This window comes from Myotis yumanensis, unplaced genomic scaffold (genome assembly GCF_028538775.1).
Source record: "Myotis yumanensis isolate MYYU_CA2020_CCGP unplaced genomic scaffold, mMyoYum1.0.hap1 SCAF_9, whole genome shotgun sequence".
Lineage (NCBI taxonomy): Eukaryota > Metazoa > Chordata > Mammalia > Chiroptera > Vespertilionidae > Myotis > Myotis yumanensis.
Window position 1 is genome coordinate 60367081 of NW_027223760.1, and position 27252 is coordinate 60394332.

The 27252-nt window shown below is 43.3% G+C and overlaps 1 protein-coding gene across 1 annotated transcript in view; it reads left to right on the forward strand.

Annotated features, from left to right (window-relative positions):
* The window catches only part of DNAH11 (dynein axonemal heavy chain 11), a 192560-nt gene that overhangs the window by 87045 nt on the left and 78263 nt on the right, over positions 1–27252 (forward strand). The window contains exons 44-54 of the mRNA XM_070424420.1: positions 2167–2298; positions 5133–5306; positions 6230–6434; positions 7728–7893; positions 8575–8677; positions 11624–11863; positions 12302–12463; positions 12721–12914; positions 16170–16332; positions 17349–17472; positions 17885–18027. Of these exons, the coding sequence (XP_070280521.1) occupies positions 2167–2298; positions 5133–5306; positions 6230–6434; positions 7728–7893; positions 8575–8677; positions 11624–11863; positions 12302–12463; positions 12721–12914; positions 16170–16332; positions 17349–17472; positions 17885–18027 (1806 nt within the window). The remainder of the gene's footprint in view (positions 1–2166; positions 2299–5132; positions 5307–6229; positions 6435–7727; positions 7894–8574; positions 8678–11623; positions 11864–12301; positions 12464–12720; positions 12915–16169; positions 16333–17348; positions 17473–17884; positions 18028–27252) is intronic.

A 27252-nucleotide genomic window follows, 5' to 3' on the forward strand; every position in this document is an offset into this window, starting at 1 on the left:
AATAGAAATAATTCACAGTACACAGAAATGAAGGCTGTGATCTGAGTCTCAGCATGAGGAACGACCGCCTGCCTTTTATAACTATAAAACTTCACAAAGGATTGATAATTAGAAACCTTTTTTTTTTTTTTTGCCTTATAGGAGCAAAATTGTTTTCAAAGTACTTTGTTACCATTAACTTACTATGTTACCAAATTTGTTTGAAGCTAAATGAGAAAAAGTCAGCAGCATAATAAGAAGAGAAAGTTGAGGTTTTGGGATAATTCACACACCAATTAAGTAAAGGCCAGTCTTCGCCGGTAATTATCTGAGGTGTAATTTGTTTCTGGAGGCAGGTCTGCATTCATTCATAATGAATTAATTATGCGGGCAGCCTAATTGGACTTCCTCTGGTGTCATACTTGTAAGAAACCTGGTTGTGTTCTTTCTCGGGTCGGCGTGTGTATCTGTGTGATTCTCTGTGGTGTGATCCTGTTCATTCAAGAGTCGTGTGAAAATAGGCCGTAGGAATTAATATGACTTTTGCTCTCGCTTCCTCCTCTTGTAGTATTCAGAAATGGCATTTTCTCCTCAGCTCCTTTTTAGCTGTTTTATACTATAGTCTCTTTTCTGTGATGAATTATAAGGACAGGGATTTGAAACAAAAATGGGCATCAAAGAGAATAGCGTAAAGTGACTACTTTAAGACCTGAATGTATTGTGTTTCCTGGCACACGAAACTTCATTGCTTTAAGTTCAGTAAGGTGTAGTAACTCCGATTATGCACTGAAGTATGACTTTATTCATTGCTGACACAGGGCTCAAAATATGTTCTAAGTACTGTGTTTGGGAGAAAATGAAAAAAAAACCCTAAGTTATTAGAGTGTTCAGATCAAAGGATCACTTAACATTGAGACCTTCCAGTCTTTTTGTTACGATTTGAACAGATTTGAACAGTTCCTTCGACCAGCATGGCTTCCACTCAGAAATAGCAAAGCCTCCGTGCTGAACATTATTTTCTTGATAACAAATCGGTGAGTTTTCTTCTAGGAGAAAAAAAAAAGATTTTAAATTGGCAAACATAACACAATATAAAATGCTGGCAATCAAGAGAGAAGATGGAAAAATAGAACAGGCAGTTACCTATTAAAATTAAAAGCCTTTCCCTGCTATTTCCAGGATCCTTGCTCCACGTCACCCTGGCTTTTGGCCACCGTTCAGGGCTGGGAGGGAAGGCAGGCCTCCCTGGCTGTGTGAAAGCATGCGTTGCTATGCACATAGTACTGACAGGAACCTGTTGCTGTCTCCAACAGCCAGGGGCAGGGGGTCAAGAGTTTGGAGGGTCTGTGACGAAGCTAATTCATGACAACTGTTTTGTGCTATAAAGAACTAGGTCAAAACCACAGTGATTACTTCCTATGGGAACGGCCTTTGCAGCAGCCACGCCCCCTTCATTACTGACCTGATACCCTGACCATGGGGTGTGTTTCACCCCAGCAGAGCACATTGGGGTTCCCCTGGAGGGTATGGAGAACAAGTTCCTGAACAGCGCTTCATCCAAGACTAAATTTAGTCTGATGTCCGACAAAATGCCACAGGCCAAGGCTGCCAGTCGACTTTCTAAATTTATGACAACAGGTGGGAAGACGGCTGTGGAAGCACTAGGGGAAAGCGGGGTATCTAGATGTGCAGCAGGAGGGAGACAGTTCAGGAAGCCCTCCCACCAGTGACCTTCATTCATTCATTCATTCCTGATGATGTAGGACGCTTCCTGGGAAGAAACGATGTCTTTAGTTTCTACTGTGAAGGTAGGAAGTTAGGGCTGTAGAATACTCTGTGTGGTCTGACTCTCTATTTATAATATATATATATTCCCCATTATCATTATTTTTTTTGCTTATATGTATTCCCATTTGTTACAGTGATTATTAATTGGATAATTCAAGAATTTAATTTTTCAATCGTTTATTACTTAGAAGATCAGTTTGATTGAAAGTGGCAAAGGTGTTCCACCATTGATGCAGAAACGCGAGGCAGTCATTCTTGTCTTTCAATGTACAAATCACAGAGTTGGGAACATTCGTGCACTCTCTTCAGGATGAAGTGGATTTGTTAATGTCTTGTGAACGTACTCCACGGTTGGAAAAATATGCTGCCCTAAATGAATGGCTGTTTCTTGGTCTTTAGACAATTTGTGCTCTTCTGGAATGTTTGCTGACTCCAGAAAACGTCCCTTCCGACAGCCCCAAAGACGTGTACGAAGTCTATTTTGTCTTCGCTTGTGTCTGGGCCTTCGGAGGCGCCCTGCTGCAAGACCAGGTGTGTCTCCAACTGGGAGGGGTTGTTACCACGTGTGACCCCTGTGCTCTTGTTATGTGACATATGTCTGTCCTCCTTGCCCCGCTCTCCCCTAAGCCGGGACACTGTCCAGTCGAACTCATCCAGGCTGATGATTCTGACCTTGGCTGACAAAGCCAGATCCATAGCCTCCCACTGGATCGCCCTCCGGAGCTCAAGGCTGTGTGCACCTGCCCCTGGAGCCAGGCCACAGTGCCCGAGACGGCTCTACACCTGCCCACCCCCACCCCCCAATTGGCTCTTCCTCTTTGTTCTTTCTTTCCCTAAGTGACTCTCAACATTCCTGCCAGCTGCTCCAGTTTAAAACCTGGGGGACATTACTCTTCCTTATTCCTTATTTGTATGTCTGAGGGTCACCAGATCCTTTCAGTGTCAGTTACAACATAGCCGTGGAGTCTGTCCCCTCTTCTCCATCCCTGTGGCCTTAATTGAAGAGCACAACATATTGAGATTGTCTTAGGCTTAGCTTGGGCTTCAACAGGTGCCCCGGAATCTCGGCCTTAAAAATAGATGGCACACATCTTCCAGGCTTTCCCAGATGTTTGCAGATGTAAGCAGGGAGTTTCAGTCGGAAGGCGTCACGGCCAAGAGCGACCCATGTTTCTGTTGGTTTATTCACTCTAGGCCATCACAAACATGGTTGCTATCACCTGTGGCCCAGTTCAGTTCGGCTTCTCGTCACTAGATGACCACAAATCATGTCTATAAATAACTGTGATATTCGCTTGGCCTCCTAGGTCTTAGCCTGACCCTTCTCAGAAGCCACATTTCCTCCCGTAATCTCCAAGTGTTCTTTAAAGAAGAACAGCCCTTGGCTTTGAGTGAGAGTTTCAAGGATGGGTGTTGTATGATTTCACATGGTTTTTCTCAGAAGCACAATTTCTAATGGCTGTGGGTTTCTTCTGCATGGAGACCTCCTGTAGACTTTCTCCCTCTCCCCAAGGCCCCATGGCTTTTTGTCAGTGCTTCCCACATGTTTTCCTTTTCCCAAAACTGGGAGCCCAGGGGAAATTGCATGAGTAGGATGTTGACAGCTGAGATCTTTGGGCTGCAGACCCTACAGCTCACCTTCCTCCCAGATGGTCCTCTTTCAGAAATCCTTCCAATTTCCAAACGAGGCAGCCTTCAAGCTAGAAGCTGGGCACCACCATGGTCCTCGTCCTCTCCCAGACACTTTCTTCCTTATTAGTCGTCATCATCATCATCTTTAAATTTTCCAAAGGGATCTAACTATGAAGCATTCAATAGAGAGACTTTGAAGTTGGAAATATGAATGAAGCAGACACAGAAATATTCTTAGGATAGCCACCTATTAGTTCAACAAGGCACGTGCTTAGGGCTTCTAATAAGCTATCTCATTGACATTTAGAAGACAAACCTATATGTACAGGTACAGCTGTCCTCTTCTCCTTTTACAAAAAGAAACAGAAATTTAGACAAGTTAGCCTGCTTGAGGACACACAGCTAACTAATATCTGAGGTTCAGACTGCAAAGGAAGGACTCAGGACTCCTGTTCTTAACCCCGGCCATAGCAGACAACTTCCAAAATAGGCCTGACGTCAGCTCTCCCAGGACTCCCAGCAACTGCCATCGTCATTTCTCACTTGGCTTCCGAAGTAACCTTGTCACTGGTCTTTCTGCCTCTGTGCTTGCCCATAATCCATTATCCACTCGGCAACCAGAGTGACATTTTAAAATGTGAACTGAATTACATGATATGCTCTAGCATTAACACTTTAATGGATTTCTATTGCTTTCCCACCTTTTTAAAAAATTTTAATTATAGTTTACTTTTCATATTAGTTTGTATTGGTTTCAGGTGTATAGCAAAGTGCTTAGGCAATCATATACTTTACACGGTATTCCCCCTGATGTTTTCATTTTCCACCTGGTACCATACATAGTTATTGCAATATTATTGACTATATTCCCTGTGCTGTGCTTTACATCCTGTGACTATTTTGGAGCTACCGATTTGGATTTCTATTTCTTTTAAGATGAAGTTAAAATTTTTAATACTATGTATGAGGCCTCCGGATCTGGCCCTGCCTACCCCTCCCTCCTCTTCCCTCTGCCACTCCCTTTCCCCCAGCCGCACTAGCCAGTGTCTTGGGCACAACAGGTTCTTTCAAAGCACAAGCTCTCTGCACATGCCAACCTCTTCCTGCTGCCCGGAGCAGCATTCTCCCGAATCTGTGCCTGTCCTTAACAATGGCTGCTCTGAGCATCCAGTTAAAATAGATACACCCCATTATTATCACTTACAGCAAACTTCACTTTCAAGATGTCTAACTTATTTATTTCTGCATTTGTCGGCTTAACCTCTGCCACCACCATGTTTACCAGTTTTATAAAGTGTTCCTTTGTTCTTCATTTTCTCATTTACCATCCATTGATGTGAATACTTAATCATCTCTTTAAAGAGATAGCACCAATGTTTGATAACCACTGCCTTATGGTAGGTAGCATGGTAATGTGTAGAGTAGCTCCTTGTTCAGTTGAATAACCCGGGGTCAATTTAAAGTTCACCTAACCTTACCTTGCTTTTTAAGTTAGTAATTATTCCAGAAAATTTGTACCTGATGGATGTATAGCAAGTACAGCTTTCTGCCTTTGATAGTATTACTCTTCATTACTTACTTGTAGTTATTTCTTTTCCTCGGGTCACTCAGTCCCATTGGTAATTAAGACTCTGTACTCTGCAAACACTGTGTGCTCGCAGGATTTGGAGGGGCCTTGTGTGTGTGCAGAACCACCTGTAATCGGCAATAAGGATTCCTCTTGTTCTCCTTAGCTTTCTGGTCATCAAGCTGAATTCAGTCGGTGGTGGCACAAAGAGATGAAAGCAGTGAAGTTTCCATCTCAGGGAACAATCTTCGATTATTACCTGGACCACAATACTAAGAAATTTTTGCCTTGGATGGACAAAATCCCCACATTTACTATGGATCCAGATGTCCCTCTGCAGGTAGGGTGCAGAATGTAGGCACGTTCACGCTATCCATATTTGCTGAGCTGAGGGGGAAGTGTCTCCATTATAGAAACAGTGAAGTGGCTATTATATTTCTGCAACCTCTTTATAAAAATTTCAACTTATTTCTGTGGTAATTGCTTTCTCTATATTTTCCTAGAAACCTTGTGGCTTCTGTTAAAAATTGGAGGCATATTTCTGTAGTTCAGTGGATTCTTATTTCTGACCTTATAGTAAAATCTTTAGCACTTTTATATTTAACTTCTTTCCTTTAACCCTCCCCCCCAAAAAAGCCATAAAGTGAATGTTTAATCTCCTCAACTTGAGCTGCAAATTCACACAGCAGCGGACAAACCTAAATAGAACTTTCTTTCTTATTGTTTCTCTTCATAAACTGTTCTACGTTTCTCTTATGTCCAGTTATTTTTCAGTCGTATTCTAATTCTGCCACTGTTTCCTCCAAACTGTCTCCCCCAACACTTCACTCCTTTCGTATGGATTGTGTCTAGCTATTTGATCACTTAACCTTACTGGGCCAAAGCCCTGCTGCCAATTTTCACTTCCGTATGGCTTGACTTTTCAAATGTTTTGTCAGCAACTAAAGGGTGGTGGACAGTCTCTTAAACGTTTACTGTATTCCCTTTTATGTCTAACACAGGGTTGGGTGGAGGTCAGGTAATTCTCTAATGGAGAGCCTTGGGTGCTAGTACTTACATTGGAAAATATAAATCAGTTGCTCTCTCAAGCAATGATGTCTAAACTCTGACAATTCAAAACAGAAAGTAGATGGGATCTCTCCCACTGGGGTTAACACGAACTAAGAATTCATTGGACAATTCTAAAGTGACTATGGTGGTTCAGATTTAAAATTTTGGAGTGTCTCTCTCTGACCCCTCTCTCATTCTGTCTTTTCCCTGCAGAGAGTTCTGGTTCACACATCAGAGACAACTCGTCTCAGGTATTTCACGGAGTTATTGCTTGAGAAAGGACAGCCGCTAATGCTGGTAGGATATGCCGGCGTGGGAAAAACGGTCTTCGTAGGGGACACGCTGGCGAGTCTCTCTGAGGATTACGTGGTGTCCCGCGTGCCTTTCAACTACCACACAACGTCTGCAGCTCTACAGAGTAAGTGTTCCTCTTGTCTACCATCCAGGGACAAGAGATCAGAAACGGTCAAGCCCATGACATGCAACCCAGGGAGGTGGTGGCTTTCTCTGGGCTTTAGACATTTTCTTAGGCCTCAGAGGAATTTTTACTTATCACCATTCTGGGTAAATCTATTTTGTTCAGATATTGTGATTTTGCCTTTTTTTATCACTCATGTCTTTATTGGGGTTATTATTGTGAGGACAGCATTACATCAGTCATGTTCATTGCTTTACCTCTCAACTATTGGGTTTCCTTTAGTCAGTTTATGGGGCCTGACCACTCTGAGGGTATGCACCCAAGGAGCAATGCTCTGGTTACCTTTTCAAGTAAGAGATTGATTTAGGAGAAAATCATTCAGACTGTGTTGATAAAATGACTGGCCATGAGCTGTTAATTAAATCCCAGAAGAACTATAAGAAGAAATTTAGACCGTTGAAAAAATGTGTCAATATAATCAAAAGAACCACACAGATTTGGGGCATTCTAAGTTAGAAAAGGCAAGCAAAGTAGACTTTGGAAGTAGAGGAGAAGTAGTAGAAAGGGCTGATATTGGTAGGTCTGTCACTTGGTTCAGGAGATTAATGGGGTTACATTGGGGGAGGGGACAGCAAAACTCACTGTTCCGTTGTTTATTAAACCTGCTGAGTTGCCCTGAATGTGGTTTCTGTGTTTGGAGAGTTGACAGATAATTAGATACCACATCCCAGGCACACACTCTTCAGGATTTCCTACACCCATACTTTTCTCTCAAATATATTGACACAAAGTCATCCAGGCACATGAAGAAGTATAAGTGAATGTATACACAGCAGAGTGTCTTCATGCAATAGCCTCTTGTACTTCTGCACTCCAATGGCCCGAGAGAGGTGTGGGGGACTCTTTTGAGCTGTCTCCGGATGCTCCTGCAAGGGTGATAGAGAAGGACTGAGAGACGAGGCTGCGCCATGCACTAGAGTGGGTGCAGGGGAGGAAGGTGCCCCGGTCAGCAACGGCATTGTCTGCGACGCCCTGTGTGACATCAAGCTGTAGACGTTGACTGTCCAGGAAAGAACAGGCCGGATGAGTTCTGGCTACAGGAGGGAGGTTGACAGGAGAACTTGACATAGAAGGAGGTGACCAGAGGCACAGCTCTGGTATTAGCCTGCAGAGAGGTGATATTTGAAGCCAAAGAGGGGTTGAAATGGACAGAAATGAGAAAAAAATTAAAAAAGCACTAAGGACAGAAAATTACATCTTACCGGATTGGACAGAATTATATATTGGTTTCAGGAATTCTTGAGAAACCTCTAGAGAAAAAAGCCGGTCGCAACTATGGCCCAGGAGGAAATAAAAAATTGGTTTACTTTATCGACGACATGAACATGCCCGAAGTGGACTCATATGGCACCGTTCAGCCCCACACACTGATTCGACAGCACATTGATTACGGGCACTGGTAAATGATTCTCTGGGTTTTACTCTCTACTGAAGTCTCATTATTGTTACTGTGGATAAACATTTGCAAATGGAATACCCTGATGTCTTCCTCTTCCGAGGAGGAGCATTTCCTGCGATACCTTTTGGGTTTCACTTTGCATCGTCTTTTCATCATCTTAAGTGGCACAGATTCCCTTTGTATCTTGGGAAGAGTTGAACTGAAAAGCATTCTAGCAACATAAGCTGTCTGGCTTACGCATCAGATTCTTTAATACGTTAATTCACACTAAATTGCTTAGAGAAGCGTGGCCTTGTTCTGTGGGATGTAACCATATAGTAATATCTGGTGCTGCAGTCTGAGACACCGTCCCTCCCCCCCATTAACTCAAGGGAGACCCCCAGCCTCGCTGTGGGTATTTCTGACCAGAAATAGAGTCACCTGAGAATCAATAAGCAGCAAGAGCCTGTATTGATTCGGCTCCATATGTGGGTTCTGCCAACAAAGGAGCTGTGTCGCCTTCAGTTTTCCGAGTGTTTGTCTTCATGTCCCTGAGATGATGCTGACACGCTCAGCATCACAGAGCGATTGTAAAGATCAGAGGAGACAATTGGTGATGAAGTCTTGTCTGAACTGTGGGTTTTGTTGGGCTGTCTGTCATCTCTAGTTTTTAGATTGAAGGTTCTGTTTTCTGTCTCTCAGGTATGATAGACAGAAGGTGCTGCTTAAAGAAATCCACAACTGTCAGTACGTGGCCTGCATGAACCCGATGGTGGGCAGTTTCACCATCAATCCCAGACTCCAGGTAGGGGGTTGAGTCCTGCTCTCTGTCAAATAGCCCCTAAATACCATACTCAGACATTGTGGGTCTTCATTCTTGGTGCTATTGAGTACAAGTTAGGGCGACTACTGGACATTTGGTTAAGCATGTAAGCTTTTTTTAAAAAAAATTATTAGACTTTCTTAGGGCAGTTTTAGGTTCACAAACTGTCTCAGCAGCTTAACGGAAAGTAGAGTTCCCATGCACTCCCTCACTCCTGGCCTCCTTTTACCCTCCTGGAAATAGCTGTGTGAGTGTGCTGCATTTGTTACAAATGATGAGCCAGTACTGATAAATTATTATGATCTGAAGTCCAAGTACACACTAGAGTTCATTCTTTGTGTTGTACATTCCATGTGTTTTGGCAAATTAATAACAGGTGTTCACCATTGAAGTATCATCCTCTATCTATCATCTACACTAATAAAAGACAAAGATGCTAATTGACTGTACCTTCATTACGCCCCAAGCCATGCCCACCAGCCAATCAGAGCGACTATATGCAAATTAACCCAACCAAGATGGCGGCTGGCAGCCACGGAGCTGGAGCAAGCAGGAGGCTTGGTTGCCTTGGTTGCCTGGGTGATGGAGGAAGCCAAGCTTCCTGCCTGCCCGGAGCCGGCTGTGGCCTCCGCTCATGGCAACAAAGTTTCAATTATAGAAAACAAATAAATCCCAGATACCTGCTTCCAGCCAGCCTCCACTGGGAGCTTGAGTGGCTGGGGGCTGTGGCCAGCCTGCAAACAGCCTTCAGCCCCTCACCCAGGATGGCCACCCCTCATGGGGTGAGGGTCCCTGCTGGGGGGCTTGGCCAGCCTGAAAACAGCCCTCATCCCCTCACCCAGACTGGCCAAGCACCCCAGGAGGACCCCCCACCCTGAAGGGGCTGTGGCCAGCCTGCAAACGGCCCTCAGCCCCTCACCCAGGCTGGCCAGGCACCCCAGGGGGGACCCCCACACTGAAGGTGCTGTGGTTAGGTTGCAAACAACCATCAGCCCCTCACCCAGGCTGGCCAGGCACCCTAGGGGGGACCCCCACCCTGAAGGGGCTGTGGCCAGCCTGCAAATAGCCATCAGCCCCTCACCCAGGCTGGCCAGGCACTCCTATATAATAAAAGGGTAATATGCAAATTGACCCTAAAAGCAGAAAGACTGGGAATGACTGGTCACTATGACACACACTGACCACCAGGGAGCAGATGCTCAATGCAGGAGCTACCCTCTGGTGGTCAGTGCGCTCCCACAGGGGGAGCTCTGCTCAGCCACAAACCAGGCTGATGGCTGCCAGTACAGCAGTGGTGGTGGGAGCCTCTCCTGCCTCCTCAGCAGCGCTAAGGATGTCCGACTGCAGCTTAGGCCTGCTCCCTGCTGGCAAGTGGACATCCCCCAAGTGCACCCGGGCTTCCAGAGGGATGTCTGACTGCCAACTTAGGCCCAATCCCCCCAGGGAGCAGGTTTAAGCCAGCAGGTGGTCATCCCCCAAGGGGTCCCAAACTGCAAGAGGGCACATTCCAGGCTGAAGGAACCCCCTGAGTGCACAAATTTTTGTGCACTGGGCCTCTAGTATGTATATGTATATGTGTGTGTCTGAAGTGTAAATTGTTCCCTCGGGAGTTCGACCGGGAGTTCGATTGCTCACTATGATGTGTGCTAATCACCAGGGGGCAGCGTGGAATGAAGGAGGGCCCCGGCTGGCAGCTGGCAGCTGGGGAAGGGAGGCCCTGGCTAGCAGCCGGAAGGTCCCGATAGGCCCTGATCACTGGCCAGATGTAGGGACTCTACCTGTGCACAAATTTCATGCACTGGGCCTCTAGTACTAGTACATAATAGTTTCACTGTCCTAAAACTCCCCTGTGCTTCTCTTATTCATCTCCCCCCACCCCCCACCCCTATGCCCCTACACAAATTCCTAGCAACCACTTGATCCTTTTAGGGTCTTCATAGTTGCACCTTTTCCAAAATGTCCTATAGTTGGAATCTTATAGTATGTAGCCTTGTCAGATTAGCTTTTTTCACTGAACTAAAATATGCATTTATGGTTCCCCTTGTCTTTCCATGGGTTGGTAGCTTCTTTCTTTTTTTTTTTTTTTTAAATATATTTTATTGATTTTTTACAGAGAAGAAGGGAGAGGGACAGAGAGCTAGAAACATCAATGAGAGAGAAACATCGATCAGCTGCCTCCTGCACGCCCCCCAGTGGGGATGCGCCCGCAACCAAGGTACATGCCCTTGACCGGAATCAAACCCGGGACCCTTGAGTCCGCAGGCCGACGCTCTATCCACTGAGCCAAACCGGTTCGGCGAGCTTCTTTCTTTTTTATCACTGAATCATAGTCATTGTAAGGATGTGCCACAGTTTGCTTATCCAGTCACCTATGGAAGGGCACCTTGGTTGCTGCCACATTTTGGCAATTATGAATATACTGTTATAAATATTTATGTGCAGTTTTTTGTGTGCATATAAGCTTTTTCATAATAATCACCACCATCATCAACAATGACATACATACAACAACAGCATACAGTAGTCAGTATTGCTTACTCACTTACCTGGAGTCAGCAGGGGTCAGTGAGGTGACTGATGTTCTTGGTTGGGCTCATTCACATGTCTGTGAGTTACTGTTTGTCAGCTGGAGTTATTGGGACATGTGGCTCTGCTTCATGGGTCTTATCCATTAGCAGGGGTGTAGAATTCAGGACCAAGGCAGAACCTTAACAAGCCTATGACAGTAACTGTCACACGGTCACTTCCAGTTCATCCTGTTGGCTGTCAAGTTACACATCCAGGCCCGGAGTCAGAGTAGACGGCACTCCAAGGTTAAATGGCAATGAGCATGGATGAAATGACAAAAATACGGCTTTTGGGGGAAAATCTACTGGTACCATTATAATCCCTATTTTTTACAACCCTCCTTTGTGTTTTTCTTTCCAGAGACATTTCACAGTGTTTGCATTCAACTTTCCATCCCTGGATGCTCTGAACACCATCTACAGCCGCATCCTTAGTTTCCATTTCCAGCAGCAAGCGTTCAGTCCATCAGTTCTCAGGAGCGGCCCCACACTGATACAGGCAGCAATCGCGGTCCATGCGATGATGGCACGTCACTTCTTACCCACGGCTGTTAGATTCCACTACCTCTTTAACCTGAGAGACCTGTCCAGCATCTTCCAGGTACCTGAATGGCTCTCTGTGATGCATCTCAGGTGGAGGAATGATTCTAGTAATATTCATGGCGTTCTGTTATATAACTTAGTTTAACAGTCTGCTATTTACGTATTCTTTCACTTTATACCATCCACTTCTCTGGGAAGTAAGTATGGTGGGTTTGTTGGAGGACTTAATAGGCATAAGTTCTCAGATGCAGTATTTAGTTCCTGGGCTAGCTCTTGAAATACAATCTTAGTTACATTCCTAAAAATGAGTATAAGATGGTAAATTTTCAAAATGTTGCTTATCATAGAGTGAAACTACTAATATATATGTACTACTATTATACTGTTGTTTTTTTTTAACTCATATTGCTAAATTCATTAAAGACGATCTTAAAGGAAATTATCTTGGAATATTATCACCTCTGAATTTTTAATTTTTTAAAATTTTACCTTCTAGGGGATTTTATTTGCATCTCCTGAATGTCTAAAGGGTTCAAATGATTTAATATGCCTGTGGCTTCATGAGTCTTCTCGTGTTTATGGAGACAAACTGGTAGACACAAAAGATTGTGATTCGTTTCAGAAAAAATTGCTGGAAACCGCCTGTAAATATTTTGAAGTAAGTGGAGGAATGTCAGAGGTCACAGTTCGCTCCGGCACTGACTGGCGTTGCCTATGGATGGGAATAAGATGTGTAAATGCTTGCCTTGCTCAAACAGCTCTGATTCTGGAATACAATCGTTCTGTACAGGGGAACATCCCATCCACCTACCCATGGCTTGATCTGCACGCTCTTTCCTTGCTAGGCCACGCCGCCTCCAGATGGATTATTCCGGATGGTTGGCATGACCATGTTTTCTCTTCCTCCTCCTGCAGGGTGTAGACATCCATGTCCTGCTTCAGCAGCCCCTCATCTACTGCCACTTCGCCAGTGGTGGGGGAGACCCATGCTATCTGCCAGTGAAGGACTGGGAGGGGCTGAAGGCGCTTCTCACAGAGTCGCTGGACAACTACAATGAACTGAATGCTGCCATGCACCTCGTCTTATTTGAAGATGCCATGCACCACGTGTGAGTTGACTCGTCACGATGCTTTTTGTACAAAGTGGAAGTACCCATAGTCATTGTGTTTCAGTAGGTCGTACTGAGCACTCTGAGCCATCAGTCCTTTCTATCGTTTCCCATACAATAGAAAATGTCGTGTCTTCATAAACTGTCACTATCTTAATGTCTTACATGGTCCACTTCTCTCTGAAGTGTCATCACAGCCATAATTTCAACATAATTTACCCTGTTAGGTAAAATATTAACAAGGAAGAAGACGGGTGACTCCTTCAAAGTCCTAAAGTCCCTAAGTGGCAGAGACGGGATGGACGTAAATGGATTTTCACCGATTAAGCATGTTTAGGGAGTGGCTACTGCATGCTCAACAGGAACATTGCCAGTCTGTTCAGTGTTTTTGTGCAAATTAGGAAAAAAGGGGGGAAGAGCATGTTTTCTTGACAGACAATTAGGAAAAGGCCTGTGTCCTGGTATAGAGCTTGGCTGTCAAGGCTTTCGCTCACCTCCTGGACTGGGCACCTCGTGCAGTGCACTGAGTATAGGACCATCTGCAGGGCCCCTGTGGTCTGATATTGTCGTAGGTACTGGGGATGGAGCAGCAAACAGTCCAGTCCGTTCTCTAGATGCGCTTACATCTTAGCGATTCATATGGACATGTACAAGGACATGGACAAACAAGCAGAAAAGTGTCAGAAAGTGATGTGTCACACTGAGAAACAGGATGGGTTGATTCTGAGAAATAAAATATGTGGATTCCTAAAGAGGAACTGAGTATCTATGTGAGGAGGTGACGTTTAAGGTGAGATCAGCATGATAAGCAAGAGCTGGGCATGGACAGATGTGGAGGAAGAACATTCTGGGGGAAGGCAAATTTCTTGTGGGCCCAGGGCTGAATGTTCAGAAACAGAAAGAGGGTTATCACAGCTGCAGGAAACGCGAGGGGAGCAGTATGTGCATATATGACAAGGCTGGAGAGGCGGGAATGGGCCTCACTTCTGCAGGGTGCTTCCTTGTAACCAGGGGAAGATGTTTTGATTTTACTCTAAGTTCAGTGAGATGCTTTTGGACAGATTTGTAGCATGGGAACGACGTGATTTATTGAGTAGTCTGAGCAGCTTGTCTGGCTGCTGCTGTGTGGATTCCTTTGATTGCACTTTTGGGCCAATGCTGCTCTCCTAGTCACATTCATGTCTCACTGGCTGTATTAGTTCGCTGGAGCTGCTGTAACAAAATGTCGCAAACTGGGTGGTTTAGAAAAGTAAATGTTTATTGTCTCACAGTTCTGGAGGCACAGAGTGTGAAATCAAAGTGTCAGAAGGGTCAGAATTCTCTCCTAACTTCTGGTGGTTCCTTGGCTTAACTCCAATCCTCACGTGGCCTTCTCCGTGTGTCTGTCCAAATTCCCTTTTATAAGGACACCGGTTGTATTGGATAAGGGGCCCACCCTACTCTAGAATGACATCATCTGAACCAGTTACTTCTGGAATGACCCCGTTTCCATATAAGCTTATGTTCTGAGGTACAACTTTAACATATGAGTTGGAGGGGACACCATTCAGTTAATAACACTGGCCTTTTTAGTAAGTGGTACTTGGGCAAAGATTAAAATAATGAAATCGTGATTAAAAGTCAGTCAAGAAAGAAGGAAGTATGTGAGGAAAGACATCCAAACAGACCAAAACATGTGGGGAATTCAATTTTTGAAAAGATCTACTCTTTAAAATGCTTAGCCCAAAGTGCCTAAGAAAAATTGTGCGGCCTCCGCATTATAAGCATGCTAAGTATCGATTGTTTTATCGATCCCTTTGCAGTTGTAACACCCTGATTACCCAGTTTTAGTTGGAATCTGTGACCATGGTGGTAGCTACAGTACTAGTAACTCTGTGTCTGGTGGGGCAGGTCTACACTGACTGACTGAATGCCTGGGCTCAGGTGAGAGCGACCTCCCGCTGACGCTGTGGGGGTTTTCATGTAACCCTTCCACAGGGAGTGCTCAGGGGCCCGAAACGGAAGGCCGTTTCTTTGATCAGGGAATCTGAGCTCGAAGCTGACTTCCTGAGTCAGAGGTGGCTTCAGAGTGTGTCCTCGGGTGAGGTAGAAAGGGCCGTGGCTGCTTAGAGAGTCCTGTGAGGTACAAACCTCAGGGCGTACATTGAAACGACATGAAAACCCTCTTTGTAACTTGGGGTTTCACTCGTGTCAGAGCAATTCTACAGCTTTCCCACGGCGGTTTTGTTGTGTGGTCACATTAAGTAAAATCTAAGGGTTGGCTGAGCTTGTAAAAAACACCCATCTTTTCAATTATTGAAGGTTTTCGGGAAATGCTCACGCGTGCTGGTCCTAGTCTAAGTGACCCCAACCCAGCTTCATTGTTTCAAGAAGCGCTCTGTAAAAAACCGTCTGTGTGGACCATTCAGGCCCGCAGTTTCAATGCATTTCAGAAAAGCAACCTCGAGCTAGCACCATGGTGTCCCGTTTGGGTTTTTTTTTTTTTTTTTTTGCATTTGGTATCCATATGTTTATATTTTGTTTGTTGTTTTTCTTAATATCTACAACACAATTATGATGTCTTTCTTCAACCAAACCCATATTTTGATCATGGTTAAGCCAACTTATTCCTGTTTTTAAACGTAGCAATAATATCAACAGCTTCAGCATTCAGAATCTCTTCAATAATATAGGGCAAGGGATTAGCTGGCCTTGCTGGAAATCTAATTTGGTGATTCTGAAGGATTTTAGCAAATTTTCTAGAGTGTTTGAGGCCCAGGGAAAGCTTTGGTGTGAAGGAAGTAAGAATCACATAAAAGAGGCAATTGCTTAACCTGCGTGAAGTACATCGCTTGTGTGAGGTTCACCGGTATAAACAAATCCATTCTTTCCAAATTAATTCTACGGCAAAGGTTTCTGGCACAAAGACATTCTCCCTTTGACGTTGTCCTTCGTGGATGCTGATGGGAAGAGTGGGATCATAGTTACTAATCAAACAAATCCCAGGCATTGTTCAAAGACCTGTATGTGTGTTCTCGAGCTTTGGTGGAGGGTGCTTACGCAGTAAGAGAGTCCAAGATGCTATTAGCAGAGGACGGTTTGTTAGGCGAACATTGCGAGGGCAGATGCAGGCAGCATCTTTGATGGGGAAACAGAAGAATAAGAACTAAAAGATTGGAAGAAACATTGGAATTTAGCGTCTAAATATTTATCTAAAAAATGAAAGAGCCCTAGTCCCAGGTTTCCTGCTGTGGTGGGTGCGCTTTTTCTCACTAGGTGTCGCATCAGCCGAATCCTCCGGGCGCCTCAGGGCTATGCCCTCCTGATCGGAGTGGGCGGCAGTGGCAAGCAGAGCCTGTCCCGGCTGGCGGCCCACATGTGCAGCCTGGAGGTCTTCCAGGTCACCCTGACCCAAGGCTTCGGGGTCCAAGAACTCCGGGTGAGTAAAAGTGGGGGGCCCCCTCCCCTCGTCAGCTCCGACTCCCAGATTTGGCCAAGGCCTCTCCACCCAGCAGAGGGGTTGGGCAATCCCTTTAGAGGATTTAATTTAATCCCTTTGGCTTTTTCTCCTTCATGGTCAAACTAGGCATCGTAAATGTTTATGGATGGTTTTAGGTGTCTACGCCTATAGCCCTGGCTCAGAAAATATTTTATTACATACCTGCTTCCTTTGCATTGACCACACCTGCTGTGCAGCACTGTTCACATTCCCGTGTAAAGGAGGGAGAAGGCACTGCCTCTGCAAGGGCACAGGGATTCCTCCCACGTGGGATCAGGTTATGACACTAAAATGCAATGAAAATACATTCAAGAAACTCACCGGTCTTTAAACTTTTGCTTTTTTATTCCACCTTCATAAGTGCAAATAGGTTCTTTCCACTTTGGTTAAGATCATGACCATAAAATTCAATGGAAACACATTCAAGAAATGCATGCGTTTTAAAAATTTGCCTTTTTAATCACAACCCTACCTACAAAATAGTACTTAGAATTTGTGGCAAGTGCTGTTTTAAAACATAAAACCCCAAAGCACATGCTTTCAGTATTACTAAATGAAACTAAATAGTCAAAACAAAAAGTGTTTTGAATGAACTAGACAGTCATTATCAAAATGAGCAGAAATGTCCCTACACTGTCTGACCTTACCGAGGCTTCACGGAGTTCACATCTACTCCCCCAGAATGGAACCCCCCCAGCAGCCGCCTGCTTTCATCCCTCTGCGCCAGTAAAGCCACAGACTTGACACCTTCACACTCATACCAGGCCTGGAGGTGATGTCATGCTGTTTGCCCCCATAGCAGGTCCCAGAGAGGAAAGAGTATGTAAGCAGATGGCGAGTACACCAGGCAGCTCTCCTGTGATAGTCACTCAGTCCTTCCCAGCACTCGCACGCATACTCCCTGCGTCGCGTCAGCATTTTAACAAAACATGAGTGATGGCCTCCTTTCCTTACAGGTAGATCTAGCCAATTTGTTCATCCGAACCGGAGCCAAGAACATGCCCACTGTGTTCCTGCTGACAGATGCCCAGGTTCTAGATGAGAGCTTCCTCGTGCTGATTAATGACTTGCTGGCATCAGGTGATTAAACCAACACCTTTCTTGAAAGATCTTCCCCAATGACAAATGGTCTGTAGTCCTAGTGAACTTTAAAGAGAGATCATCTGTCTTTGGGATGCCGGGGCAGTCTTTGGGGAGAAACCTATAAACCTAACTAACTTGCGGTGCACCGCTTTCTTAGCGTGTTCACGGAGGTGAGGTGCTCGGAGGGGCCCTTCAGTGGAGTAAGTGTTGTTCCTACGTGTACGAGTTTAGTGTGTCGTGTGCCTTGTAAATGCAAAAAGAAGAAAAGGGCATTTCTGATTTTCCCAGTCTTACTTTGTCAGTTGAGCTGAACTGTGTATTGTAAAGCATTTTGACCATTAAAAAAATCATATCTAACATTTAAATTGTGAGGGTCTTCCAGTAACTCTTCTTACTTCTTTGGGGGCAGGAGACATCCCCGATCTCTTCAGCGATGAAGATGTGGACAAGGTTATTTCTGGAATCCGCAGTGAAGTTCGTGGTCTGGGCATGGTGGACTCCAGAGAAAACTGTTGGCAGTTCTTTTTGGCCAGGGTGCGGCTACAGCTCAAAGTAAGAGACGCACGCTTTACTGGCATATTATGTAAAACCTGCGCTGGGAACTCTGATGTGGTTCGGTTTCAGGATTTATGTCCTGAGTTTGAATTTTGGGTATTCATTCCGTAACGACACATCCGGTCATTAGTGTGAAAGGACATTTGCGTTTCTGTAGGCCCAGGTGTGGCGCGTACCTGCCTAAGGTTTCCCGTGATGCTGAGCTCCTACACAGCATCGTGCTGCGTGGGCTGTGCGGCACGTGGTTGAACTGGACGTGGTCTCAGTCCTTGAGGAGCTGACACTATGACAGGAGATAAGAGCCCTCACAAATAATTGTAGTCAGGGCCAATGTAAGCAGTGCGGGGTTTACAGAGGAGCTCAGTGTCGTTCCTAAATGCCTTAGGCCCTGCCAGAGGAAGCAGTGTGCCTTGTTTCAACTGTGGATTGCAATTCATGGGGAAGGGATGGGGTGGGGAAGAACTTTCAGGGGAGGAAATAGAATTTATATAAAAACTAGAGGCCCAGTGCCTGAAATTCGTGCACTCGGGGAGTCCCTCAGCCCGGCCTGCACCCTCTCACAGTCTAGGAGCCCTCAGGGGATGTCTGGCTGACAGCTTAGGCCCGTTCCTAAGCTGTCAGCCAGACATCCTTAGCACTGCTGCATGGGAGAGGCTCCCACCATTGCCGCTGCGCTCACCAGCCATGAGCCTGGCTTCTGGCTGAGCAGCGCTCCCCCTGTGGGAGTGCACTGACCACCAGGGGGCAGCTCCTGCATTGAGTGTCTGTTCTCTGGTGGTCAGTGCACATCATAGTGACCAGTTGTTCCGCCGTTTGGTCGATTTGCATATTAACCTTTTATTATATAGGATAAGGGTATATATAATATGCCCTGGCTGGTGTGCTCAGTGGTTAGAGCGTTGCCCCCCCCCCCCCCCCACACACACACACACTGAAGTGTTTTAGATTATATTCCAGGTCAAGGACATGTACCTGAGTTGCAGGTTTGATCTCTGCTCCCAGTTGGGGCATGTGCAGGAGGCAACCAATGGATGTTTCTCTCTCACATGGATGTTTCTCTCTCTCTTTTCTCCCCTTCCTTCCCTTCCACTCTCTCTAAAAATCAATGAAAAAAATATCCCCAGGTGAGGATTAACAACAACAACAACAAAGAATAAGGGTGGACTGCACAGTAGATATTTGGAGAAACCCAAGACTTCCTATTAGGAGAACTAGGTCAATCAGGCTGGGAAAGTAAATTGGGATGAGGAAGGGAGGCAGTAAGTCATTTAGGGAGCAGTGGGAGAAGTTTGGGCTAAGAAAGTGAATTATATCAGCACTTGAGGGCAAGTAATATTACTCAGATGACCTGAGGCTCAACCCCAGGTCCTTCCCCCTAGACCCGTTGGTCGGCAAACTGCGGCTCACGAGCCACATGCGGCTCTTTGGCCCCTTGAGTGTGACTCTCCCTAAGCCTTAGGAGTACTCTAATTAAGTTAATAACAATGTACCTACCTATATAGTTTAAGTTTAAAAAGTTTGGCTCTCAAAAGAAACTTCAATCGTTGTACTGTTGATATTTGGCTCTGTTGACTAATGAGTTTGCCGACCACTGCCCTAGACGACTCTATGCTGCAGGGTAGTTTATAGAAATAGAAGAAAACCAAATAACAGCAGCAATAAAGAGCAAGTATTATAACGGAGCACGAAACGCCCCCAACTCATGGCAGGATGCCAGTTTAAGGAAAATTCCTGCTTCCTAGGATAAAAATGGTTAGCAGCCTAGGAAAGTTACTACTTTGCTACTTCTAATGTTGTCCGCCTGTCAAGTTACTGACAAGTTCCAGGGCTGTGACAGCCTGGGGAACACAGGAGAGGGACGAGGCAGTGACATTAGCCGTGAGTATACCTCTGCTTGGAGGGGGAGAGTAATTGTAAGGTTTCCTTCCACCCCACGGTGTCAAATTCCATATTAATCTCACTAGCAATTCTGGGCTGAGGTTAGAAGATAAGAACGTACAGTTTAGTTGCCCAAAGAGTTTTCTCCTCATCAAAAATGTCACTAAGAATATGTTTGCCAGGTTGTAACAAGGCCAGGGATCTCTCCCTGTGCTGTTGTGATAGATTTGCATCAAATTTTCTCCATGAAATTCCAAAACAAGTACAGTAGTAGAATTTGAGACAGGCATGTTGTAAATCACTGGTTGTCGGAGTCTGTTCCTCAAAGCAGCAGAGTATCTCCTAGAAACTTGCTAAAAATGCAAATCCCCCAGCCCTTCCCACCAAGGCCTCTTGAGTCAGAAACTCTGAGCAACCTCTGTTTTAATAAAGGCCTCCCTGTGAATCAGAGGCGCGCTGAGATTGTGAGACCGGTCGTTAAAAATCATGGTAAAATGAACATTCTTCACGCATGTCTTTTATACACGACTTTGCTTGCTTCTGTAGACTAAATTCCTGGGAGAGGAATTGTTAGAATCCATAGGTACGGCTTGCAGCGGGTTTAAAATACGCCTGCTGACGATCTGATGCTCTTCTAACTCAGATGGGGGCGAGGGCCCCTCTCCTTGAAGCTGGGGCGCTTAGGACAGCCTCTGCTACCAGAGCGGGAAGGGTAAGGCTGAGTGCTGCTGGGTAACTTCTGAGGCCAAGTCACAAAGGGCCGACTTTCCACTGAACTGTTTGGTTATAAGAGTTCTTTCTATGTCAGTTAGCCTTATGTATGTGTCTCAGATATTCCCTGTTCTGTCATTTGCCTTTTAAATGTATGTATGTGTGTTTATTTGTTCGTAACTTTAAAGTTTTAAAAAGTTGTTACGTTAGATTAATCAACATTTTCCTTTATGGGTCTGGGGGTTTCTTGAAATTTCGGATCGTGTTTTTCTCTCCAAAATTATAAAACACTTCACTAGAAGCAGCTGATACTCAATTGGATAACAAATAAGAGAATGAAGCGTCCCACTCACCGAGTCCAGACTAGCTCAGTGATTCCCTTATAGACCTTGGCTTCCTCGTCTCTCTCCTCCCGTGCTCCTCCCCGTGCCTCTCCCCGTGCCTCCTGCTTCCAGGCGGGAAGAAGACTTGGGGCTCTTTGTATCACGAAACCAAAGCTTCCTCCTAAAGCTCAAGCTGATGTCGTACAGGCCACAAGTGTGTCACATGCCACCTCTACCTACAGGGAGTCTGGAGAAGTGAATGTGTGATAGAGTGAGCTGAGGAGTTTCAGGTTATTTTTCCCAAAAAAGATAAATTTTTAAAAGTTTTTGTTGTTGTTTTACTACTTGCCCAAGGTTATTTTTTTCCATTGATTTTTTTTCTTAGAGTGGAAGGGAAGGGTAGAGACACAGAGAGAGAGAGAGACATGGATGTGAGAGACACACATTGATTGGTTGCCTTCCCCAGGGCCGGGGATTGAGCCTGCAACCGAGGTACATGCCCTTGACCAGAATCGAACCACAACCCTTCAGTCCAAGGGCCGATGCTCTAACCACTGAGGAAACTGGCTAGGGTCCAAAAAGATCTTTTTATCTCACAATCATGCATTTCTTCCTACTGATTTAAAGCACCATTATTATTTATTACCTGCCAAACAGCCATATTATTTGGATCTATTTCTAGATCCTCTATTCTCTCTTCTTGATACGCTTCTTTACTACTGACCCCAGCCTGGTATTATGTGAATTATTAAAGTTTTATTATACATTTTTATATCTAATATCTAATTGCTCTTTCTTGCCTAGTTTTTCTTTGTTATTCTCACCTGTTTATACATCTGGGTAAACATCAGCATCATTTTGTCAAATTCTAAACACAGTGCATTTTGATTTTGATTGAAATCATGCTGAAGGCTAATTTTATACTAGGGAGAATTTAATCTTTATGATAAAATTTTTTTTGTAGATGGAATATTCCTTTTATAAGGTTTTTTATGGTGGATTGTTTGTGTATAGGAGAGGTGTTGATTTTTATTTATAGCTAGCTATTTCACCGCCTCTCTGATAGTTTCTGTAAGTCCATTGATATCATAAGGCCTGCAGGTAGTATTTTGTCTTTCCTAATATTCTGTTTATCTGCTCTTATCCCTGATCGCATTGGTAAGCCTGCAGAAGAATATTCAATAATTAATGGCTGTAGTGAGAATTTTGACTTTTATATTAATGAAGATGTTTCTAATATTTCACTATTCTGTCTTCTGTTGGCCTTTGCTTCAGGATAGATATCTTGTCAAGGACGTCTCTACCTATTACATTCCTTTCAGTAGCTGTTGAGATCCTTGCACTCACTAGTAATCGTGTGAAATTTTACATTTTTATGTTGTTAAATCCATCAGTCTTTTCCTGTATGTGTTCCCTGTGATCTGTTTAGGCAGGCTTACCGAAGCTGAGATCGGTTTTCTAGTCATCTCTACTGGTGTTTAGTCTTCTTTCTAGTCTCATTTTTTTAGTATGTACTTTTGTGCGAGCTAGCATTTATTTTGGAGTTAGATATGGGTCACCCCCCCCCCCCCCCATTGTCATAGGATTGCTAGTTAAATAATGTCTCTTCCCAACTAAAATGAGTAGGAGGGCTTTTTGCTCCTTAGTTTAGTTCTGCTTTGCTTTTTAATGCTAAGGAGGAATAGGATATTTCCCTCAAGTACTCCTGACCCTTCTTGGCCTTGTCACTTAGTTTGTTGTATCGTGAGAAAGGTCAGTGGACAGTGCCTTACCCTGAGGGAGAATAATGTGCCATACAAGTGGATCACCTTTTGGCTGGAAAACGGCAGCTTCTTTCTCTTTAATCCAAATATATTCCCCAATCCTTGGAATTAAAAAAAATTCTGGATTTGCTCTATGTTAGTTTCATATATTGTGACACTCACGGGCGTGTGCTAAACACTCAGATTTCTGATGAGCTGCTGTCTCCTTTGCGCGTGCTCCTAGCTGGGCAGCATGGGAAGCTCACTGTGCTCCGGGGTTGCTGAGCACACCTGGCAGGTCAAGCTAAATGATGTGACGTTGCCACCCCATTACCCATGCTCACCACCCAAAGCCGGCTCCCATTTGGAAGGCAGGGGCAGCGAGAACCTGTTGGCTGCAAAACATGACCTGCGATTCCCACAGGGCAGTTCCCATTAATGACAATCAGATGTGTGTCCTTGCATTGCCTGAAATAAACCAGTAAGTAAATGCCAAACGCCTTCTCCTTCACATTAGTACATGTTCTTTTCTTACGTAATTTTTATCTTGCAGCTAGTACTTGCATCTTCTCTCCAGCTGACTTTAGTTAACCCCAGAGCTTTTCTTTCTTGTCCTCCTTCCTGGCCATCTGATGCCAGAGGGACAAGAACACTTGACATATGTAGCAGCCCCTGATTCATTCCCAAGATTTTACACATCTGTCTGTCTTGTTACATATATATATCTATCTACTTAGGTGTGTGTCTATTGTCTGTGTGCCTGTCTATCTGTCTGAGAGATCTATTTCTGATCATGTAAGAAATATATGCTCATTGTATAAAATTTTAAAATTCATAACCATCTGAAGAAAATAAAAACTATGGTATTATATAACCTACAGATAATATTTTGTCTTTCCTCCTATTCTATTTATCTGCTCTTATCCCTTATTGCATTGGTAAATCTACAGAAGAATATGAAAGAATTAATAGAAATAGTGAGAATTTTGTTACCTAGAAACAACTACTGAAAATATGTTGGCATGTTTCCTTTCAGTATTCTGTGTGTATATATGGACATACAAAGTTCAGAACTCTTTTTTTTTACATCTCTCACTGTTTCCTTTACCTTTCTTTGCCTTTTTGATTAGAAGGCTCCCACAGGAAAAAAAAATCAAATGATTCCAAGAACTTGGTGGATAGAGTGAACTATTTAACTCAAATGTACTTTATTCTAAATAACAATTGGTGCAAAACCTTTATCCATTTATACCCTTTGCCAGATTTCATATTGGTTTGTTAATATTTATATTGATTTATAAGAGCTCTTTATATATCTGAATAATATTTATATGTTTGTAATGTCCTTGTCTGTTTTGCATGTTGCCAGTGCACTATAATTCTGCCAACTGTGTTTACAATGACATCTGTTTTACATTTATATGTATAAAGTTTATCTGATCTTTCCTTGTGGCTTTTGTGTGTTAAGGCTTTTTAAAGAGGAATCTTTATGCTCTGTGGTTATAAAATGTTATCTTGAATTTTCTTTAAATTAAGTTTTTAATGTTTAGCCTTAGATTGTTACATACATTATAAGGTAGATTTTCTACTCCCCCCCAATTGTTTCAACACTATTTTTTTTAGAATATATTTTATTGATTTTTTACAGAGAGGAAGGGAGAGAGATAGAGAGTTAAAAACATCGATGAGAGAGAAACATCGATCAGCCGCCTCCTGCGCATCTCCCACCGGGGATGTGCCCGCAACCCAGGTACATGCCCTTGACCGGAATCGAACCTGGGACCTTTCAGTCCGCAGGCCGACGCTCTCTCCACTGAGCCAAACCGGTTTTGGCTGTTTCAACACTATTTATTCTATTTCATCACCATTTGAAATTATTCTAGTCTCATATATTGAATGCCTAAATATGTGACACTGTGTTATTGACTCTCTACTATGTTCCTCAAATCTGTCTATGCTTGCATAAACACAACTTTGTTTGTTGTAGCTCTACAGTATATTCTGGAATCTAGTAGGGCAATATCCTTTCCTTTTCTACATTTAAATTTTTGTTTTAATTTTTTAACTACAGTTTGTGTAAATGTTATATTAGTTTCAGGTGTATAACACAGTAATTAGACATCTATATACTTTGCAAATTGATCACTGTGGTAAGTCTAATATCTACCTGGCACCATATATAGGTATTACAATATTATTGGCTATATTCCCTACACTGTTCTTTACACTCCTATGACTGGTTGGTTGGTTGGTTGGTTAGTTGGTTGGTTTGGCAAACACCTCTAGGGTTATTTATTTCCCTCTTTTTTTAATTACAATTTTTTTCAATTACAGTGTGCATTAAATATTATTTTATATTAGTTTCAGATATAAAGCATGGTGGTTAGACATTCACATACTTTACAAAATGTTCCCCCTGATATTTCCAGTACCCACATGGCACCATACATAGTTATCACACTATTTCCGACTGTATTTCCTATGCCGTGCTTTACATACCCAGGACTATTTTGCAACCACCAACCTGTACTTCCTAATCCTTTCTTGTTTTTTTACCCAGTCCCTCAACCCCCCTCCCCTCTGGCAGCCATCTGTCTGTTTTCTGTATCTACGAGTGTTTATGTTTTATTTGTTCATTTATATTGTTCTTTAGATTCCACATCCCATGGCTGTTTTTTGTCGCTGAATTTGTACATCTTAATTCCTCCACCTTTTTCATTATCCTTCCAACCCCCCTCCCATCTGGTAACCATTAGTTTGTTCTCTCTGCATTTGTTTCTGTTTTGTGTTCATTTATTTTGTTTTTTTAGATTCCACATGTAAGTGAAATCATATGGTATTTGTCTTTGACTTATTTCACTTAGCATAATACACTCTAGGTCCGTCCATGTTGTCTCAAATGGCAAAATTTCATTCTTTTGAATGGCCTGCTAGTATTCCATTCTGTATATGTCCCACATCTTCTTTACCCATTTGTCTACTGATGAATGCTTGTGTTGCTTTCATATGTTGGCTATTTTAAGTAATGCTGCAGTGAACATAAGGGTACATATATCTTTTTTAATTAGGGTTTTGGATTTCTTTGGATAAATACCCAAGTGGCATTGCTGGGTCATATGGTAGTTCTATTTTTAACTTTTTGAGGAACCTCCATACTGTTTTTCCATAGTGGCTGCACCAATTTACAATTCTATCAACAGTGCAAAAGGTTCTTCTCCATATCCTCATCAACATTTGCTGTTTGTTGGTTTATTGGTGATAGCCATTCTGACAGGGGTTTTATGGTTTCAAGTGTTCAGTCTATTTTGAGTTTCTTCTTACATATATAACAACACGATCCAGTTTTATTCTTTTGCATGCATTGAGCAGTTTTCCGAACACTGCTTATCAAATTGATTGTTATTACCTCAGGGCATATTCTTGCCTCCCTTGTCATAGGTTAATTGACCATATAGGTGTGGGTTTATTTCTGGGCTCTCTGTTCAGTTCCATTGATATCTATCTGTTTTTATGTCAATACCATGCTGATTTGATTGCTATAGTTCTATAGTATTCCTTTTCTACATTTACTTAGATATCTGTGACTTTACACTCCCAGATGAACTGGAAAATCAGCTTAACATAAAAAACAATGAATGTTTATATTTGCCTGAAGATACCCTTAACAATACCACATGATTTAGGACCGGCCTATGTAGTGATTGTGTGCCAGGAAAACAATAGACTCCAGTCAGTGATGTTCTTTCTCTCAGTCGTTATGGGCATATCAGTGACTAATATTGTCCTGTGTTTCTTCGGTCAAAGTACGTGTGTGTGTGTGTGTGTGTGTGTGTGTGTGTGTAAAGTCTTAAATGTTAAGTCTGTACCTAATCAATTTATTGCAATATTGTATGTACAGTAAGACCAGTGTCCTGTGTTTTCATCCTTTGTGAATTAAAATTTCTCACTTGTTTTTTGTAGTAACAAAATGAGTACTTTTTTTTGTTTCAACAGCTTGAGTTTTCGTAGAAAATATATTAAAGGCTGAAAAAAACACACACACAATGAGAATGTATAGACTAATTTGGGAATGTTGTGGATACACTTAACAGTATTGAATGTTCCCATTCATTCACCTACGCAGTTTTATTTATTATAACTTAAGGTTTTTCCCTGAGAACGTTCTTTCTTGATATTTCTACCCTTTATTCTTTCATATGAACTTTAGAATCACAGAGCTCTACAAAGTGATTTCCTGTTGGGAATTATTAGAATTGCCTAAAATTTGTTAATGTGGGGGAAATTAACATCTTTATAATAATGGAGCTCCTCAAGGAATGTGGCACACCGCTTCATTTAGTCAAAATGTCTCTATTGGCCTTCAGTGAAGCAGATAGCTATCTTTATGTATGTTACACAGTTCTCAAGTTCTTTTCTCAATATCTTACATTATTTTTTTGCTCTTGCCAAATTTTCTAACTGTTCATGGTAGATATATAAGAAAGCTGGTGGAGGGAGGGAGGGTGCTTGCTTGTTTATTTTACCAGCCAGTTCATTGTTGGGAAAATAGGCATCCACCTGCAAATTGT